The following is a 20,475-nucleotide window of genomic DNA, read 5'->3' on the forward strand; positions in this document are numbered from 1 at the left end:
GGAAGAGAAAGGGGACTGTTAGTCCGGAGCTACGGGAATAGAAGTCAGAGTCTGATAACCGCTCCTCGGGCTCCAGGGGCTGAAAGGTCTGCCACTCAGAGCCTGCCTGGCCCTCCCCAGGGCTCCACGATGCTCTGATGAGGAGCAGGTGCTTGGAAGGGCGTCGTGACCTGGAAGGTTCTTTCAGGGTAGGAAGCTGAGGCTGGGTCCCAGCAGCACTTAGTCACTGTCCCTGCTGTCTAGGACCCACGGTGTCAGGCTGGGTTTCTGTGGAAAAGCCCTTCCAGCCCACGAGAAGCTTCTGAAGCAAGGGTGGGTAGGGACAGAAGGAAAGCCCGTCCTGGACCCCCCGCCTGTCCCTCGGGAACACCATGTCCTCTCAGCTACACCTCCCAGGGGCGAGGCAGGTTGAGAGCTCTCTTTGGACTGGCACAATGAAACCTCCTGCACGTTCCTTCTCAACAAAGGTCTCATTCTCCTCAAGAGAAAACCCTGAAAATGTACCCAGAGGCCAACTCCGGGGAAAATAAGCTCTCGCCACCCTCCGCACAAGAGCAAGAACGTCTTCTGGTGCCAGTGTGGTCACTGCCCTGTAACACGAGTCCTGGGAACCTGCTGCCCAGCTCTGAGCCGGCTGAGGCCCCCAACCCTGGCACCACTTGGCAGCAAAGAGGGTCCTACCTCTTCATGCAGGTGACTCTGTGCCTGTCTCTGCCTCCGAGTTCCAGCCAATAGAGAGAACTTTCCAGAGGCCTAGACATGGACAGTTAGCCAAAAATAGGCCCCACTCCTGCTGTGCCCACAGAGCACAAAGCCTCTGCTGGTCAGAGGTACTGCACAACCTTATTCCCATTTGTAACACCCCAAGGGACAAAGGACTAGAAAGCACTCTGCCTGGCCCAGAGCTCGGCGGAGGAATTCGGTGATCAGTTAGAACGATCACTGACCTGTTTTGGCACTTCTGAATTTGGTTCTGTGGGCTGCGTAGCAAGGCTCCGGATGGAATGAATCTTGCTGTGTTTTCTGGGAGAGATCACAGGAGACAGCTAACATTAGAAGAATTTTGTTTTTAAATAAAACAGAAAGGCCTTCCACTGAAGCAGCACCAGGTCCTCTCTTGATAAGGAAATCCAAGCTGCTTGCAGGAGCAGGACTTGGAAACCCTCACTTGGTCCTGTTTCTCCAACACCTGCGTGGCACTGGGAAAGGCACACTCTGAGGACGTTCTGCCATCCCTGTGCAGCTGCAGCCGGCCTGACAGACAGGCACCTCCGCTCACTGGGGAGGACTCAAGGCTAGAAGAACCGCTGGGCCTCGGAGGCTCTGAATTGCGAGCCGTGGTCTAACAACAGGAAATCAATTCGGGTATTACATAGAACTGATTTTTACATCCGTTCTATAGTAGAGCGCATCACCACTATCAACTTACTCTCTTAGGGACAGAGGGCTACATGAATTATAGACCTGGAAGTAGAAAGAAGGGACTTCAAGACCAGTAACATGGCTCCTTTATCTTTTCCCCTCCTTGGTTCACCTGTATCCCTACTCCCACTGAAGAAGGCATCAGGAAAAATTTTCAGGTACTCAGATTCAGGAAACAGTATAAATATATCCTGTGGAACAGCTACATTTGGATGTTTGTATGACAAGAGTGAATGGGGCCACCTCTTATGTGGTCCTCAAAATATAAATTGCTACTTGTTCAAGAAAATTACAGGGTTTGTTATCTCCAGATATGCAGGCAAAACCCTCCTTCCTGCGCATGGCATTTCTGGATAAAGGACATGAAAAACCATCAGAGATTGGCATAAGGTTTGTTTCAGCAAAATCAAAACACAACACTGAAATAACTCGAATGTTTATCAACAAGGAATGAAAACAAACACTATAATACTACAGGACACTTCAGATGGATCTTAAAAACAGGACACTGTTAAAAAGTGGGATGCATAATTAGATTTCTTCAGGTTGGGGAACATATGCACATACATAATGAGTTGTCCCGGGGATGGAGCCCGACATGAAGTTCATGAAGGTTGTGTGTCCACCTTATGTACATAGCCTGAAGGCAATTTTACATGATAATTTTGGTTTGCTGACCCCGCCCTCAGCAAGCCACCCCATCTTCCTCATTGTCACTGTATTCTTCTCATTTCACCTTACTCTGGAGTGTGTGCCCAGGGTCAAAAAATGCTCCTCTCATACCAAAGTTGCTGAGGGTAACTGTGGGGCAGGAATCGTGACACTACCCAACCCCAAGCCTGGTGAAGAAACGCTCAGGAGTAACAGACTGTTGCCTGATGAGTATGGACCAGCATCAGAGCTCCTCTTACCTTTCTTTTTTTTTTTTTAAGAAATTAAATATTTATTTTTTAGTTTTCGGCGGACACAACATCTTTGTGTGTGGTGCTGAGAATCGAACCCGGGGCTCACGCATGCCAGGCGAGCGCGCTACCGCTTGAGCCACATCCCCAGCCCCTCCTCTTACCTTTCAAACTGCACTTTTTTGTGTCCTCCTTCCTTAACATAGTCGAGAACCTGCTTCTGAGTCCGACCGCTAAAATGCAGACCATGGAAGGAAAGGGAAAGACACCGAGGTGATCTCATTTAAATACACATACACAGAGCTCCGCCATCTCTGCTTCCCTGCCTTCCCTAACTGGGGGACACGCAGGTGTCTGTGGCAGCTAGGAGTAGAGCAATCCCGAAGAGAACCTGAGCTGCTATGTCCATTCACTCTCTCCACAGTATAATAGACACGGTCTTCCATTAACTTAACCCACTAATGAGTGTGTTTGGCTGTGAAGCAACCATCCACAGACAGATCATGACAGGAGGGACAGTGCGGTCCATTGTTGGACTTCCACTAGCTCCAACAGGATTCAACACATGGTAGACACGCAGATACTTGTTAAGAACTCAAATGTGAACCAAAGATGGGCAAGTCTGCATAGGGTTCTAAATGTAAATAAGATACTTTGCTGCTACAGAGAAAGGAAATTATTTCTGGATTAGAGAATTATGTGTTTACTGGGGCTGGGTAACTGCCACGTGGCTCTCTAAGGATGACACTCTGAGCCAAGCCAAGGTCCCCATCAACCACAGCTCCTGCAGCCCAGTAAGTGTTCCTCCTAACTCCTTGCTCTGTGTCACAACAGCTGTGACAGGTCTTAGGAAACGTCTCAGTCACACTTCCATGGCAAACGAACAGGTAGGAAGTGGCGTTATTACCTGAAGCGAAATGATGACCCTCGACTAAAGAGAACAGGCTTTGGCTTTGGTTTGGGCTCTTCGAAAAGTCTAAAAAAGGCGTGATGTTCCACACAGATTTTCCAAAAGGACTTGCAAAAATCCCGACTGGCCATTAGGAATTCCAAGGTGTCCTGGTATGAGCTCTGAAAGAACAAAAAAGAGCTTTGGTTTTTCCGATGTTCACAGTCATTCTGTTGAAACATGAGAAAAGGAATAGAAATGAATTTGTCCAATAAATTTTCAATTGTGCATTTTAATCGCAGCAAGATCATTAATTCAAAGACTCATTCAAATATAGTTGTTCCAAGGACATCTTCTTCCCCACAGAATTCCTTTTAGGAACCAACACAAACCAGCGGCACAGACTGAGCAGAAATGGTATCCTGCTTTGACAGAATCCATACACAAACCGCAATCACTTGGCTTACATTTTCTTCTTTAAAAAAGAAAAATCCAAGTATTAAAATTCCTCTTTTGCCTCTTTAAAATGACTAAAACACCAGTCTTCCTCCTGCTTTCTTCCTCATGGTTCCTGTTAACACTGACTTTTATCTCGAGTCATTTTCTACTAAGCAGCACATAGAGAGGTTTCAAGGTGGTGGAATAATAGGGCAGGCCACTTTCCTGGCTGCTCTGTGGCATAAAACCAAGAGAGCAGACAGGCAGCTTCTCAGGTGAGTGAAGAAAAAAGAGGTGGGATACCTTACCGGAATTTAATACTGGACACTCAAAATAGATTGGGGACTTAGGAGGTTGGATATAATAACATAAGGAAGAAATCTCTAGTGCCATAGCCACTACCATGGCTGGGACACCAACCAGAGAGGTCCCTCCACGAGCACAGAGGAGGGATGATAAGGGGATTAAAGGAACCGGAATTTTAAGGGGGACTGAGGCCTGTCTGGGTATAGAGAGTTTAGAGATCAAAGATGCTGCCTGACTAAACCACAAGGCAAATAGCCCTAATAGGAAAGAAACTGGTGTAGAGGACAGAGGAAGGAATCATTTTGCATCTACAGCACTGGGACTGCAGCTGAGGGAGCCGAGTCCTGGGAAACCCGAGTCTGGCCTCAAATACAGGCCTGGGCAACCCACCGACATAGAGTGTGCCTAAGTGACCAGGAGAAAATCAAACATGGAGAGAGGTTTATACAGGGGTCAGTGGTCACAGAAACCCACTGAGCTCTCCCCCTCCTCCTTTAATCTGGCTGCTTGCAGGACTGGCTGGGAGAGATGCTCCTGGCTGGGAATTTGAAAGGGCAGGAGCAGGAGAGTGAGTTTGGAGACTGAACCCAAGACCAGGAACCTTGGGGTCTGCAGGTGATGGAGTGGACTAGAGTTGGTTCCTCCACCACCTGAGTGGCACTCAGGGGAGATCCTGGGAGCAGTCTTCCAGCGTGCACTGGCAATTGCTGGGCTTTGGAAGTGTGTGGATTTAGAACCTCCAGACAACTGGCATCCAGTGACGAGCCTGGAGTCAATCTAAACCTAAACCCCCACTCCAGGGGTTCCCCCTACAGGATCACCTCTCTTACCCAGCACACCCACTCGGAGGGTGGAGCAAGCATCATACTCCAGACAACCCTACCTAACTGCTGAGAAGGGAGGCCGAGAATCTTTTGAACTCCAAAGGAAACAATTCTTTTCAGAGACTTTTTTTTCTCATTTTTTTTCTTTTCTCTGCTTAATTGTGGCCTTAATGATTCATGGACATTTATACTATTCATATTTTTTTTCTTCTCTCATCTTCATTTTTGAAACCATATTTTTCATGGATAAGTTTTCGAGGACTAGGAAGTTTAATTAGTATATTTCAGTTTTGTTCTGTATACTCTTTTATTTTTAATTTTTTAAATTATTACTATATATTTTTTCTCTCACTTGCCTGTTTCTCTTGAATCTCTTTCTTTTCTCTTGCTAAGACAATCTATTGTTCCTTCTTTCACTCTTCCTTTAATTTTACTTTTTTCTTCTTTTCTCCTCCCTCATAATTATCACATCCTACATCACTTCTCTTCTCTATATGTCCACCATTTGAAATTGTAAAGTTACTGTTTTGCAAACTTACTGTTTTTATTGTAGGCAATAACTGATCATATCATTTCTGTTTGTTGTGACAACATTGTAGATGTCATAGCAGGGACAATTTGGTTTAATGCTGTATACTGTTTGCATTGGTAGTTGTTATTATTTGTCTTCCCTTAAAAGGTGAGGTACTGGAAATCTTCAGGTACTCTATAAGTCTCTGGGGTAGAAACTCTACTGCCTCACATCCATACTCTTCGATGGGGAGACACACAAACATGAAAAATCAAGGGAACAAATTGACCCAAACAAACCAACATACTTCAAAAATAGAATGTATTGCCACCACAGTGGAAGAAATGTCAGAGTAGGAGTTTAGAATGTCATAATTAAACTAATCTATGAGGCAAAAGACAATTTAAGGAGCAATATCAGAGAGAAAATACAGGAAGCAAAAGATCACTTCAATAAAAATAGATTTTGGGGAAAAAATGTAGCAGAAATCCTTGAAATGAAAGAATCAATAAACCAAATTAAAAATTTAATGGAAAGCATCAGCAACAGACTAGACTACTTGGAGGACAGAGTTTCAGGCAATGAAACTACATACACAAAACATATAATCTTGCAAATAAAATTGACCATGAAGAAAAGATGTAAAGAGACCATGAACAGAACTTTCAAGAAATATGGGATAACCTGAAAAGACCAAATTTAAATTTTATTGGGATAGATGAAGGGTCAGAGATACAAACCAAAGGAATGCACAATCTTTTCAATGAAATAGTATCAGAAAATTTCTCAAACCAAAGAATGAAATGGAAAATCAGATACAAGAGGCTTACAAGATCCCAAATATACAAAATTACAACAGATCCATTACCATGAAAATGTCTACAGAATAAGAATAGCGTTTTGAAGGCTGCCAGAGAAAAATGACAAGTCATAATCAAAGGGAAACCAATTCAGATTTCTCAATCCAGATCCCCAAAGCTAGGAGGTCTTGGAACAATATATATGTATCAAGCTCTGAAAAAAAAAAATGGACGCCAGGGCTGGGGTTTTGGCTTAGTGGTGTAGTGCTCATCTAGCACATGTAAGGTATGGGGTTCTGTACTCACCACCACATAAAAATAAGTGAAGTTATTGAGTCCATCTACAACAGAAAAAATTAAAAAATTAAAAAAAAGCAATGTAAATGGATGCCAGCTAAAAATACTGTAACCAGAAAAATTAAGCTTCAGAAATGATGATGAAATAAAAACTTACCATGATAAACAAAAGTTAAGATAGTCAAAACTAGAAGCCTGCTCTGCAAAACATATTAAAAATATTTCATGAAGAAGAAATGAAAAATAAGAGTGAAAATCAGCAAAAGGAGGAATTACACTAGAAGAATAGTCAATCACAGGAGAAACTAATTCAAACGGAAACCCCAAAATAAAGCAAAATGACAGGGAATAAAAACCATATCTCAATAATAACAATGAATGTAAATGACCTACACTCATCAATCAAAAGATATAGACTAGCAGACTGGATTAAAAAATCAAGACCCAACAATATGCTGTTTCCAAGAGACTCACCTCATAGCAAAGACATTCACAGAGTGAAGAAAAAAGGATGGGAAAAAAACATATTATTCACATGGATCTCATAAACAAGCAGGGGATTCTGTCCTCATATCAATTAAAGTGGATTTTCAGCCAAAAAATATCAGAAGGGATAAAGAAGGACATTTCATACTGCTTAAGGGAATTATATGTCAAGATGAAACCACAATTGTAAATATTATTCCCCAAACAATGGAGCACCTATATATATCAAACAAACCCTTCTTAATTTCAAGAATCAAATAGACCACAACACAATAAGACTTAATGACTTTAACACATTTCTCTCACCACTGGGTAGATCCTCCAAACAAAAACTAAATATAGAAGCCATAGAACTAAAAACTACAATTAATAATTTAGACTTAACAGACATATATAGAATATTTCATTTATCAGTGATTGAATATACTTCCTTATCAGCAGCACATGGATCCTTCTCTAAAATATCCATGTGCTGCTGATAAGGAAGTATATTCTTAGGCCACAGAGCAACTCTTAGCAAATACCAAAAAATAAAAAAGAGATAATATTTTGCATTCTAGCAGACCATAATGAAATGAACTTAGATATCAATAATAAAATAAAAAACAGAAGCTACTGTGACACCTGAAGACTAAATAATATGCTACTGAATGACCAATGGATAGCAGAAGAAATCAGGGATGAAGTGAAAAAAAATTCTTAGAGGTAAATGAGAATAGTGATACAACATATGAAAATCTCTGGGATACTATTTAGGCAGTGCTAAGAAGTTCATTGCATTGAGCTCATTCATTAAAAGAATAGAAATCCAACAAATAAATAACCAATATTACATCTTAAAGCCCTTGGAAAAGAACAAATCAACATCAAAAGCAGTAGAATATAGGGAATAATTAAAATCAGAGCTGAAATCAATGAAATTGAAACAAAAGTAACAATCCCTCAAAATCAACAAATAGAAAGTTGGTTCTTTGAAAAAATAAATAAAATTGATGAATCGTTAGCTAAGCTAATAAAAAGAAAGAGAGAAAACTCGAATTACTAAAATTATCAATGAAAAGGAAAATACCACAAGGGACACTACTGGAATACAAATGATAATCAGAAACTATTTTGGGGCTGGGGATGTGGCTCAAGCGGTAGCGCGCTCGCCTGGCATGGGTGCGGCCCGGTTCAATCCTCAGCACCACATACAAACAAAGATGTTGTGTCTGCCGAAAACTAAAATGTAAATAAAAATATTTAAAAAAAGAAACTATTTTGAAAATTATACTCTAATAAAATAGAAAAATTTTAAGATATCAATAAATTTCTAGACATATGACTTACCCACATGGAATCAGGAGGACACGGAAAATTTAAACAGATGGATTTCAAGCAAAGAAATTGAAGATGCCATCAAAAGCCTACCAAGAAAGAAAAGCCTGGGACCAGATGGATTCTCAGCCAAGTTCTACCAGACCTTCAAAGAAGAACTAACCCAATCTTCCTGAAATTATTCAATGAAATAGAAAAAGAGAGAACCCTTTTAAACTTACTGTATGAATCCATCATGGAAAGAAAATTTCAGACCAACATATCCGATAACGTAAATGTAAAAATTCGTAATAAAATATTGACAAATAGCATACAAAAATGTATTAAAAAGATAGTGCACCATGATCAAGTGGGTTCATCCAGGGATGCAAGGATAGTTCAACATATAGAAATCAATAAACGTAATTCATCACATCAGTTGACTTAAAGACAAGAATCACATGATTATCTCAATAGATGCAGAAGAACATTTGATAAAATACAGCATTCATTCATGTTCAAAACACTGGAAAAACTAGAAATAGTAGGAACATACCTTCACACTGTAAAAGCTATAAATACACTAAACCCAAGGTCAACATCATTCTAAATGGAGAAAACTGAAAGCATTCCTTTTAAAAACTGGAATAAGACAGGGATGCCCTCTTTAACCACTTCTATTCAAAACAGTCCTGAAAACTCTAGCCAGAGCAATTAGAAGAAAGAAATTCAAGGGATATGAATAGGAAAAGAAGAACTCAAACTATCTCTATTATCCAACAACTTGATTCTATATTTAGAAGACTCAAAAATTCCACTAGAAAACATACTATTAGGGCTAGGCATATAGCTCAGTTGGTAGAGTGCTTGCCTCACATGCACAAGGCCATGTGTTCAATCCCCAGCACCACACACACACACACACACAAAAAAAAAAAAAAAAAAAAAAGAAAATGTCTAAAACTCATAAACAAATTCAGCAAAGTAGAAGGATATAAAATTAACACCCATAAATCAATTGCATTACTATACATCAGTTATCAATCAACTGAAAGAGAAATTAGGAAAACTATCTCATTCATAATAGCCTCTAACAAAAGAGGTAAAAGACCTCTATGATGAAAACTATAGAACTCTAAAGAAAAAAATTGAAGAAAACCTTAGAAGATGGAAAGATCCCCCATGTTCTTGGATAGGCAGAATTAGTATTGTCAAAATGGCCACACTACCAAAAGTACTACACAGATGTAATGCAATTCTGTTAAGGTTCCAATGATGTTCTTTATAGAAATAGAAAAAAGCAGTCATGAAATTCATTTGGAAAAATAAGAGGCCAAGAAGAGCCAAAGCAATCCTCAGTGAGAAAAGTGAAGCAGGAGGCACCCCTATACCAGACCTTAAGTTATACTACAGAGCTACAGTAGCAAAAATGGCAAGGTATGGGCACCAAAACATGACATGTAGACCAACGGTACTGAAGAGAAGACACAGAGACAAACTCACATAAATACAGCCATCTCATACTAGACAAAGGCACCATAAACATACATTGGAGAAAATTTTAGCCTCTTCAACAAATGATCATGGGAAAACCAGAAATCCATATGTAGCAAAATGAAATTAGAACCCTATCTCTCACTTTGCACAAAACTCAACTCAAAATGGATCAAAGACCTAGAAGATGAAAAGATCCCCCATGTTCTTGGATAGACAGAATATGTATTGTCAAAATGGCCAGAGATACTACTCTTACTAGAAGAAAATGTAGACCCAACTCTTCATCATGTCGGCTTAGGAACCAAATTCCTCCACAAGACTCCTAAAGTGCAAGAGGTAAAATCGAGAATCAATAACCGGGATGGTGTCAAACTAAAAAGCTTCTTCAAAACAAAGGAACAATCAAGAATGTGAAGAAAGATCCTACAGAAGGGGAGAAAATATTTGCCACCTTCACCTCAGATCGAGCATTAATCTCCAGGATATATAAAGAACTCAAAAAATTCAACATCAAAAAAACCAAATAACCCAATCAATAAATGGGTAAAGGAACTGGACAGTTGATAGAAGAAATACAAATGGTTAAAAAATATATGAAAAAATGTTCAACATCTCTAGCACAATTAGGGAAGCGCAAATTAAAACTACACTGAGAGGGCGGGGGTTGTGGCTCAGTGGTAGAGCGCTTGCCTTGAACGTGTGAGGCCCTAGGTTCGATCCTTACACATTTAAAAAAAAATAAACAAAAAGATTAAAAAAAGAATAAAGGTCCATTGACAACTTAAAAAAAAAACCCCACACACTGAGATTCCATCTCACTCCCGTCAGAATGGCAATTACCAAGAATACAAGTAACAGTAAATGTTGGTGAGGATGTTGGGAAAAAGTTAAAACCATACATAGCTGGTGGGACCGCAAATTGGCACAACCACTTTGGGAAACAGTATGGAGATTCCTCAGAAAACTTGGAATGGAACCACCATTTGTCCTGGTTATCCTACTCCTTAGCATATACCCAAAGGACTTAAAATCAGCAAACTATAGTGATAGGCCACATCAATGTTTATAGCAGCTCAATTCACGATAGTTAAAATATGGAACCACCTAGGTGCCCTTCAGCAGATGAATGGATAAAGAAAATGTGCTACACATATACAATGAAATATCACTCAGCCACGAAGAATGAAATTATGGCGTTTGTCGGTAAACAGATGGAACTGGAGACCATAGTGCTAAGTGAAATAAGCGAATCCCAAAAAACCAAACACTGAATGTTCTCTCTGATATGTGGATGCTCACTCATAATAGGTGGCAGGGAGGGAAGAGGGGAAGTTCACCAGATTTCACAGGGGGAAATGGGGAAGTGTATAGGAAAGACAGTAAAATGAATTGGATGTAACTTTCCTATGTTCATATATGAATACACGACCAATGTAACTCAACATTATGTAGAACCACAAGAGTGGGAAGCTATATTCCATGTATGTATGATATGTCAAAATATATCCTTCTGTCATGTGTAACTAAAAAGGACAACTCAAAAAGCATAAAACTCCAGCCTCCAGGCAACCCCAGGAAATATACAGGAAATGAAACTATGTTTTTTTAGAGTACAACAGTATTACTCTCAGCTGAAAAATTTGTGTTCTTTGATTCTAGAAAGAAAATACGGTAATTTTCTATTCCACATTGAACACTACCAATTACAGTGGCCATGTTACATAAACAAAATGGACCACAGTCCTTCCCATTCCCAGCAGTTTCAGCTACTTTGGGGGATCTCATGGCTTTAGGCAGCCTCTGCTTACAGGCAACATGTGCTGTGGTTCTGAAGCTTTCTGGAACTCAAAGAGCATTTTCCCCCAGAGAACCATCCACAGTGGACGCTTGCTTACCCAGTCAGGCCTCGGAAGTCTGCCTCGTCCATAAACCACAAACCTAGTCCATAGGCCATAAGCCTAGACTGCCATTGGCCATCTTTTTCCAGAGGAAGGACCCTTAAGCCCTGGGTGGGGACAGACTTGAGGGATGTATCATCTTATCTCCTCCATAGTTGTTTCAGGCAGATGAAGAAGAGGCTGCCTCCCCTTTCCTGACCCTGGCCTGGTGTGGCCTGTGGGAAGTAGGGGGGCTCTGTAGCAGGGCAATGGGGAGTGGGGACCTCTTCTGGGGCGCAGGGCAATGCCTACACTATGGGAGAACGCTCACTGGGGTCTGGAAGCTGGGTAGGGCTGACACACAGTGGAGCATAGTGCCGGTTGTTAGTTAGGAGGCGGCTACCTGTATTGTACAGGGAAATGACCCTCTCCCCAGGGGCACATCTGTACCTACCCGAACCTAGCTCTGCACACCACGACGACAACACAGAATCATGGAGCACTTTGGCATGGCTATCTGTACAGCCACCCAAGAGTTCCTTATAAGTTGGGTGTGGAGGTCCATGCCTCCCAGTACAAAACAAATAAATAAATAAATATTTAAAAAATATGTATGTATAAATACATGTATTTTAAAAAATATTTATATAAATATAAATAAATAAATGTGTGTGTGTGTGTGTGTGTACACACACACACACACACACACACACCTATATATTTAAATTTCTTTACCAAAGCACCTGGGCAGCAGCTGGCCAAAGCTTCAGGGTAGGCCCGTGAGTGCAGACTCAACCCCTGGCTCCGGCCATGGCTCCGCTGGCCCCCTCTCACCTCTGAGCCACTTACATTCGCATCTGGACGGAGCTTGACCAGAAAGCGCTTCCTCTTGAAGCTCAGCTTCCGCACCTTGGCCCAGTTGAAGGCATTGATCTTGGTGAAACCCTAAGAAGAAAGAGCAGCGCGTGAGCCAGGACATGCGTGAGAGCAACGTGGGGCCGAAGGCAGGGCTGACATCAGACTGCCCAGGAAAGATGCCTTTCGTTGTGGATTCGCGGCGTGTGTGGCTATCGGACGATACGCATCCAGGATCATTATTTCCTACTGATTATACGAGCTCTCAAACTAGGTCTGCCTCCAGGGAGAGAAGGAGCTGGTCAAGGTAATGATAAAAAGATAAATAAAAATAAAACCATGACAACCACCACAATAACTAGCAGCTGTCACTGTGGAGTGCCAGGTCTGTCCTAGGCTGTGCACACCTTATCTTATCAAGCGTCATACAAAACCCAGCAAGATGGACTTATCTTTGTTTTATAGACATGGAAACTGCAAGTGAATATATTCTAATTTGCCTAAAACCACTTGGTAGCTATTGTTAGTACAACCAACCCTGCTCACCCTGGTCCAGGTTCCTGCTCACCAATCTTCCTCCCCTGGGGGAGCAGGAGGCCTGAGGGTGTCTTCCAGGCGGCATGTGGTCTCTGGGGGAGACTCACAACCCAGGTAGCTCTGGTCAGGTGAGATATGATAGACAAGGGGGAGCTGCCAGATACAAACATCCCCCCAACCCTGACTCTACCGAAATTAGGGTTCCTCTTGAGCTCCCATCCACATCCGTCCCATCTACTCCAAGTGGTAGGAATGAAGCATTCAGGTACTGGCAAGATTAATCCTGAGGCACAGCCTTTGTCCATAATTAAATTATCCAGCGATTCTCAATATCTAGATTGTATCAAACACTATCAAAGCCAAGTAATTCAATTGTGGAATTCTTCTTTCCCTTCTTATGATTTTGAGACATGTTTAAGGACTGTGATTTTGGAATTTAATGGTAGTAATGAAACCACATTTCTTAATAGATGCTCAGGGATCATTTAGGCAGGTCAGAAACTGTTAGGAGCCGCTACCTCCGCAAATGCCACCTTGCCCTCAGAACCTATCGCTCCTTATCACTAGATGGGAAACCCCGCTTTTCCTGGGATGTGATTCCCCCAGGGTGTAAAAATTAGCACCTGTCATAAACTTCTGATGCATTAGCAGAGAACTGCTGTAACTTTAATAAAATACCAAGGGGAACGCAAGTAAAAACCAGCTGAGCTTTAGGTCATGAAAGGCTTTAGGTCAAGCACACAGTTGCAACTTCAAAACTGGGTGAAATGTGAGCCCATTCACAAGAAAGGCAGAGGCTTTCTACATACACATTTAAAACTAAACACAGATTACCTGCTGGTGTTTCAAACCAATGTACTATGGAAACTCTGGAGGGTTGTTGTGGTTTGCTGTGCCCTGGCTTCGTTCCCAGGGCAGCACTGATATAGGAGGTCCTTAGGTCACTAAGGGCATGGTCTTGGGAAGGAGAAATGTAGTTCTCCAGAGACCTTGCGGCTTTGGCTTCCTGTCTGGTGATGTGATCTCTGCCTCTTACATGCGATCCTGCCCCTGTGATGTCGTCCACCATGAGGTGATACGGCCAAGGGGGCCCATTCCAAGGACCAATGCAATGCTGTTTGGATTCTTAACCTCCCAAATGAAAAGCTAAATAAATCTCTTTATGTTATCCAGCCTCAAGCATTCCATGTAACAGAAAAGGCACTCATGCAGGGGTGGTGTTGAACCTATATACAGAAGGAATCTACCAAACTGCTCACTTTAAATATGTGCAGGTAAGTCAATAACACTTTAATGAAGCTATTAAGAGAAAAGCACAGATCAATACAATGGTCCAATAGCTGGATGATTAAGAGCACACATTTTAGAGAGCAGAGAATCGTTATACCTTTAGATAAAATACAGGTAAGATTTCAAGTACAGTGGTTTTTCTTTTCCCCCTGCAAAATGACTACAGTGCCAGGATATGGTTTTTATGAACTTATAAGACTACTCCATCTCAAAAGTACACATTACACATTTTAATTTAGGTATATTTGAAGTCCTAATTAAGCTTCCTAAACCCAAATTGGGTTAAAAAAAAAAAAGTCACTATAACAAATGTCCTTTCTTCATGGGAAAAAGTGCTTATTCTGGGGTCTAAATTGTGATTCCAGTGTACTATGTTCTAAGCACAGGTCTCTAGACAGACAGGTTTCTGCAATCCTACAAGATCAATAAACCTAAAGAAGCCTACAATATGGATTTCTCAACCAGCACAAGGGAGAATGAAAAAGAATCTAGAAATCAGGTCCCTGGAGAGCAGAAACATGAGATGAGGTTACCTTTTCCAGTTCTCTAGAAAACAGCGGTCAGAGGTCACACCTGGGCCACCCACATGTACCAGGGTGGCAGGCCCGCGCTCCTCCCTGTCTCTGGAAGGGAGACAGCTGTGTTCTCAACCCTCTCACCTGAAACACTAGGATTCCCGTGTTGGCCACGGCCAAGTTGATCTTAGTGCCTTCCCTGTCCTTGGCCGGGTGCAACCGGATCCCGTACATCTCCAGTCGACGGGCCACCTCCAGGAGCTGGAAATCGGACTCTGCTGGTGTTTGTCCACTGACAAAAGAAAAAGGACAGAGGAAGGTCAGGAGGTCTGCACTCCCTGGGCATATTCACTTGAGATTAAGCAGCTTCTCGGGGGAAATAAAAGGTGTTTCATGGCAAAAAGTGGGGCTGTGCGATCAGATGACACCCAGTCTCCCATTGGCCAGAACCCAAGCCTCACAACTAGGACAGAAGCTCTATTGCCTGGGGAACAAAGCTCCAAAAGTCTGTCTCGCACTCGGACAGCTTTTTGGAGACTCAAAGAGTTTCCTCCAAGGTCGCATAAAAGATCATGGTGTTAAACAAGCTTTTAGTTGCTTGCAAATAATCTCAACTCACAGGCATGGTTCAAAGCAACACGGTCTCCTACTGTCACCAGGCTCAAATGCCTATTTTGGTGCAATAAGAAAAAGCCCAGGGAACGACTAATCCAAGGAAAAAGCAACAAAGAAACAAACAAAAAATGGAGACATTACAAGGGTTCTCAATTTTTATATATTCTTACATTGTGCTACTTCCCCACCTCCCCTCCCAATTTCCTGTCATGATGAAAACCAGCTGGTCCTTGGGTCTAACACTCTCCCTTTTATTCCAATGCCTGGGATGTCCTAAAATGTCACAGACTTACTCAGGTCTCACAGGAAAGCAAGCCAGGGCCTTGAGCCCCTGTCTTAATTAAGGGGTGACCTGCGTGGCACTTGGCCTCTGTGATCTTTTCCCCAGGATTTGTGTGTTTCGTCAAAACTGTGTGTTTGTGCACACACCCATGCCATGAGAGACACGCTGCCACTGTCATCGGTTGCCTTGACAATGGTGGCCCTGACTTTTCTGCAATTCCTTCTTTCTGGGAGGCAGGGAGCTCCAAGGACATAGGAAGCCATGCACGGGACTCACATGTGGTTGTGGTGAAATTCCACGATTTTGTCTTCTAGCGCATCTTGCTGAGGTATGTACTTGTTTTTTGCTAAGTGCTCTCTGTCCAATGCTTCATCAAAATCCCCAATCTCAGCTAAAAAGAAACAGGAAGAAAGAAAAAAAAAAGAGAGAGAGAGAGACCATGTAGGATGAGCACTTCACAGTCTGCTGAATCGCCCAGCTGGCAAGCCAGAGCTAACAGACAATACCAGGGAACAGCTGGGAGGGACGAGCTCAGGATGAACGTCAGAGGCGGGGACGCGAGGCGTACTCAACAGTTGTGGCAGCATAAGAAGACAGCCACACTCGTTCTCACCACTGACAGGTGGAAAGAGGACTTAGAATTACCCCTCCTTATACCCCCATGTGTACCTGGTATCTTTTTGTATTATTTTAGTGTACATTTTTTAAATTGACACAAAAATTGTACATATTGATGGGGTACAGCGTGGGCCTTTTGGTCCATGTACACTATGTGCAAAATCACATCAAGGTGACTGGCATATTTATCATCTCAACATACATCATTTCTTTGTGTTGGGAACATTCAAAATCCTCCCTGTACCATCTTTTTTGAAATATTCAATTACTTGTTGGGAAGCACAGGTATCCCAGTGTTCTCTAGAACACCGGAAGTAATTTCTCCTTTCTTCTCCCCCCCACCGGGGGTCACTTCCCTTCTTGGCAATCAATTCTGTTATGCGGAAGAGCATGTATGATTCTAAACAGGCCCTGGAGTTTTGGGACTTGGCAAAATCAACGTTTGAAACTCATATATATAACAATTATTAGTGCAAAACTCAAATCCTTTACCCCGGGGAGTAAGGAGAACTATAAATGGGGTGTAAGAGTAGAAATCTAATGTTTCCTCAAAAAAATTTCTTTTTAGAGTTTATTACACTTCTTGTATTCCTGTTGTCAGAGATAATGGGTCAGATTGCAAAGCCTTACAGATTTTTCATCCATAACAAATACAATTCATTGTCTCATACAACCTCAACTTAGTCCTCAAAATTGATGGAATGGGGACAGGGGTTGTGGCTCAGCAACAGAGCGCTCGCCTAGCACGTGCGAGGCCCTGGGTTCGATCTTCGGCACCACATTAAAAAAATAATAAATAAAATAAAGGTATTGTGTCCAACTACAACTAAAAACAATAAATATTTTTAAAAATTGTCGGAATGGGCAAATTTACAACATGGAACTTCAAGTAACAGGTGCGCTTGTAGCAGCGCTAGCTGTAAGGCCCCTGGGACAGCCTGCCCTTCTCTTAGTTTCCTGTTCTCTAGGCAAGAAGCTGAATAACAAGTAGCCTCAGGACCAGAGCCCGGCTATTTTGAGGAAATGCCAGTGAGTGGTTGCTACAAAACCCACCTGTCGCCTTGCTCCATGAAGCAGCCTGTCACCCTTTGGGCATGTACCTGCAGTCATCAGGCAGGGACTGGCCTGCAGGCTGCCGTGAATCCCACCCACCGGGAACACTTCTCTGCACAGAACGGTGCCGGCTCACCTGGCAACGTCTGGTCACTGATGAGGCCACCCTCCCACTAGTTTCCTGCTACCACGACCAGTAACAGTGTCCTGACTGCCCTCTGGACTTGAACTGCCCTCCCTAATCAGAGCAAAAGTGCTGCCCTCCATCACAGAGAGGTGACCTGGCATCCTGCCACTGTCATCAGCTGCCTTGACAATGGTGGCCCTGATTTTCCTGCAATTCCTTCTATCTGGGCTTTAAGAAAGTCCAGTTGACACTTGTTATTCAAGGTGGTCACGATTTAAGAGTCTCCACAAACACTGAATTTGTGGCTGCTGAAATGTTGTCCTTACGTGAAATATAGGATTGGGTTCCTGCAAAACTCCTGAGAAAACGTTTTCATTAAGTGAGACCCTGTTTTACGCCTTTCTGTTGAAGCACATCTTGTTCCATTGCTGATTCGTTCACACTGAACTCACAGCCAATAGAAGACCTCATGCTTGAGTGAAGTTCATCTAACACATGTGTTTTCTCCATAAGGCACGTCACACTACGCAAAGGGACCCTAGACGGCACTTTGGACTGTGCTTGGGACCCATGTGAACAATGAAATCACTGACAGTAGCACAAAAACTTGAAAAGCGTGGCACTAAATAGACCGCGGAAGGGACACTTGTTATCATTACGAGAGCTGAAATGTGAAGGCAGAGCTCAGCCCTGCTGATCCAGCGGGGAACGTGCGCATCAGGTGGTGGGAATGGTTCACCGTCCCAGGTATTTCTGCAAATAACCAGGGAAGTGCACACGTCGTGGTTTGGGGTCGATTTTAGTGAGTAGGTAGGCAGACTTGCAATTCACAGAATCTGAGGGCAACAAGGACCGACTGGATATGCGGACATCACCTCAATTCTTAGCTGCTTATGGGCTGTAAGTCTGGCATTATTATTTAGATGTGGAATGTCCCCCAGAGGGTCACATGTTGATGGCTTGGTCCCCAATGCCAATGTTCAGAGGTGGGGCTTGTGGAAATTGGATGGGGAGGGGTCCATCATGGATTAATCCATTGGGGTATTTGCAGCTGAAAGGAAACTGCAGGAAGTTGGACCTGGCTGAAGGGAGTGGGTTCTTGGGGGCACACTCTGGGGGACTATCTCTGTCCCTGCACTGGCTCTGCTTGCTCTCTGCTTTCCAGGCGCCATGAGGTGACGACTCTGTTGTCATGTGCTCCCTGCCATGATATTCTGCCTCACCACAGCCCACGAAGATGGGGGTCAAACAACTATGGATTGAAAGCTCTGAAACTGTGAGCCATTATACATCTTTCCTCCTCTAATTGATTTTCTCAGGGATTCTGTCACAGCAATGCAAAGCTACACAGCTGGGCTTCCTCGGTGACCGCATGGCACACTATTTTCCACGAGTCGGTATGAAGGAGGTTTGAGCCCCAGGTTTTCCTCTTGCACCAGGGCCGACACACCCAAGCTAGCTTTCCTTGTGGTCATTTGCCTTTTGTTGTCCTCTAAAATGCAATGGCAGTCTATGACCATGACATTCACTTGCTCCCCAAGTGTCCTCTGTGAAACAACTTGAGAGAGAAGTGAATTCCACAAAGTTTTATATCTTAAGGCCAAAGAGCCATATTCCATGACGGATATTAAACTCAGGGACAGGTCAGTACAAGTTTGGCATCTTTGGCCACATTATCCATCTTTTCCTTTGAGACAACTGACACATCAATCACGTAAGCATCCTGGGAAAGGCGGACGAACACCAGGACACACAAGTCCTGGCTAATGAACACTAAATGGAGCTAGGAGGGCCTTTCTCTTCCAGGCATTCAAGCCAAGAGCAAAAAGGACACAAAGACGTTCTCACTGCTGTTTATGTCGGTGTGTGGATGTGACGTCCCCTGTCAATCAGATTTCTGTGTGGTCTCCAGCGTGACTTCCAAAGGAAGCCAACAGAACTTACATTGTACGATGTGTGAGATCAAGAGAGCAGCGCTGGTGTCATTGCACGTCAGCCTGCCTTGGGCCAGGTCCTGCTTCACCTGCAGAGCAAACAGGTACCTGCAAAGGTCAACAGAGATGAGTGTCACACAAAGGGAGAAGGAGGGACAGAATCAAAGGCAGACCCACTCCTGGCCACCTGTGCACACTGTGGGACACTAAAGAAAGGCATGGATGTCTGCAGGGCCAGGGGGCTCGTGGCCACTCACTGGGTGATCCAGTCCCCGCCTCCCTACAAAGACAAAGGAACAGGAGACACGCTGCAATCGCTACACGTGATGAGCAAGGCTTCATTTTATATGGAGAGAATGCGAATCCATAGCCTACTACCCCACATATGCGTGCATGTGTATGAAACATTTACAATTTTTTTATAGGATCAGTCAACATACTCCAGAGTGGCTTATGGCTCAGATAACAACAGCAGTTCACTGCCAATGAATCAGAAAGACAGGTGTCTCTTCCAAGGTGTGGTCTTTATTTGCTTCTTCCATAAGCCTTACTTTCCACATCTGTAAAATTCAACTTAAGTTATTGTAAGATTCTTTTCTTTAGGTTCTTGGTAAAGCAAGGCATCATTTTTGGTATAAAAGAGGTATTTGAACATAAGAGAAATGAAGTAAAAACTGCTTAGTTTAAATGACTTGAAAATACCAACTCTGACATTTTTTGAAGGGTACTGACCACAGGGCCATCTCGCCACTGCCTGCAACAGCATCTTCTCCATAGCAACCCTTAGCAACCAGATTCTGTCCTTCACACAATTACCAGGACACGGAGGTCCTGGGGAGCAAAGAGCCTGGACTGTGCAGTTACTCTGGGAAGCAAGGCAGTGAGTGAGTTAAATCAAAAGAGTAAAAGAAGTCTCCTCACTCTCCTCCTATGGCCAAAGTTGTGATGACCTGAACAGCACGAAGACGATTAAAGTGCATTAATGTGTTCACTGAGTTAATGAAGATTCACGGGTCTATGATGACAGTTGGGGGTGGGGGGGAAGGGGGGGGTAAAGAGAGAGAGAGAGAGAGGAGAGAGAGAGAGAGAGAGAGAGAGAGAGA

At 43.0% G+C, this 20,475-nt stretch overlaps 1 protein-coding gene and 1 long non-coding RNA gene across 7 annotated transcripts in view; one reads left to right on the forward strand and one right to left on the reverse strand.

Annotated features, from left to right (window-relative positions):
• The window catches only part of LOC125616067, a 19,034-nt gene extending 814 nt beyond the window's left edge, over positions 1-18,220 (forward strand). Inside the window, exon 3 of the long non-coding RNA XR_007346683.1 lies at positions 18,206-18,220. This is a non-coding gene — a long non-coding RNA (uncharacterized LOC125616067). The remainder of the gene's footprint in view (positions 1-18,205) is intronic.
• Farp1 (FERM, ARH/RhoGEF and pleckstrin domain protein 1) overlaps positions 1-20,475 on the reverse strand; it is a 210,107-nt gene that overhangs the window by 51,750 nt on the left and 137,882 nt on the right. For all 6 annotated transcript variants that reach the window (XM_048800718.1, XM_048800721.1, XM_048800720.1 and 3 more), the window contains 7 exons: positions 19,383-19,480; positions 15,917-16,031; positions 14,887-15,034; positions 12,395-12,490; positions 3,232-3,395; positions 2,489-2,557; positions 949-1,023 (listed from right to left, as the gene is read on the reverse strand). In XM_048800718.1, the coding sequence (XP_048656675.1) occupies positions 949-1,023; positions 2,489-2,557; positions 3,232-3,395; positions 12,395-12,490; positions 14,887-15,034; positions 15,917-16,031; positions 19,383-19,480 (765 nt within the window). The remainder of the gene's footprint in view (positions 1-948; positions 1,024-2,488; positions 2,558-3,231; positions 3,396-12,394; positions 12,491-14,886; positions 15,035-15,916; positions 16,032-19,382; positions 19,481-20,475) is intronic.

The sequence above is a fragment of the Marmota marmota genome, unplaced genomic scaffold, assembly GCF_001458135.2.
Source record: "Marmota marmota marmota unplaced genomic scaffold, marMar, whole genome shotgun sequence".
NCBI lineage: Eukaryota > Metazoa > Chordata > Mammalia > Rodentia > Sciuridae > Marmota > Marmota marmota.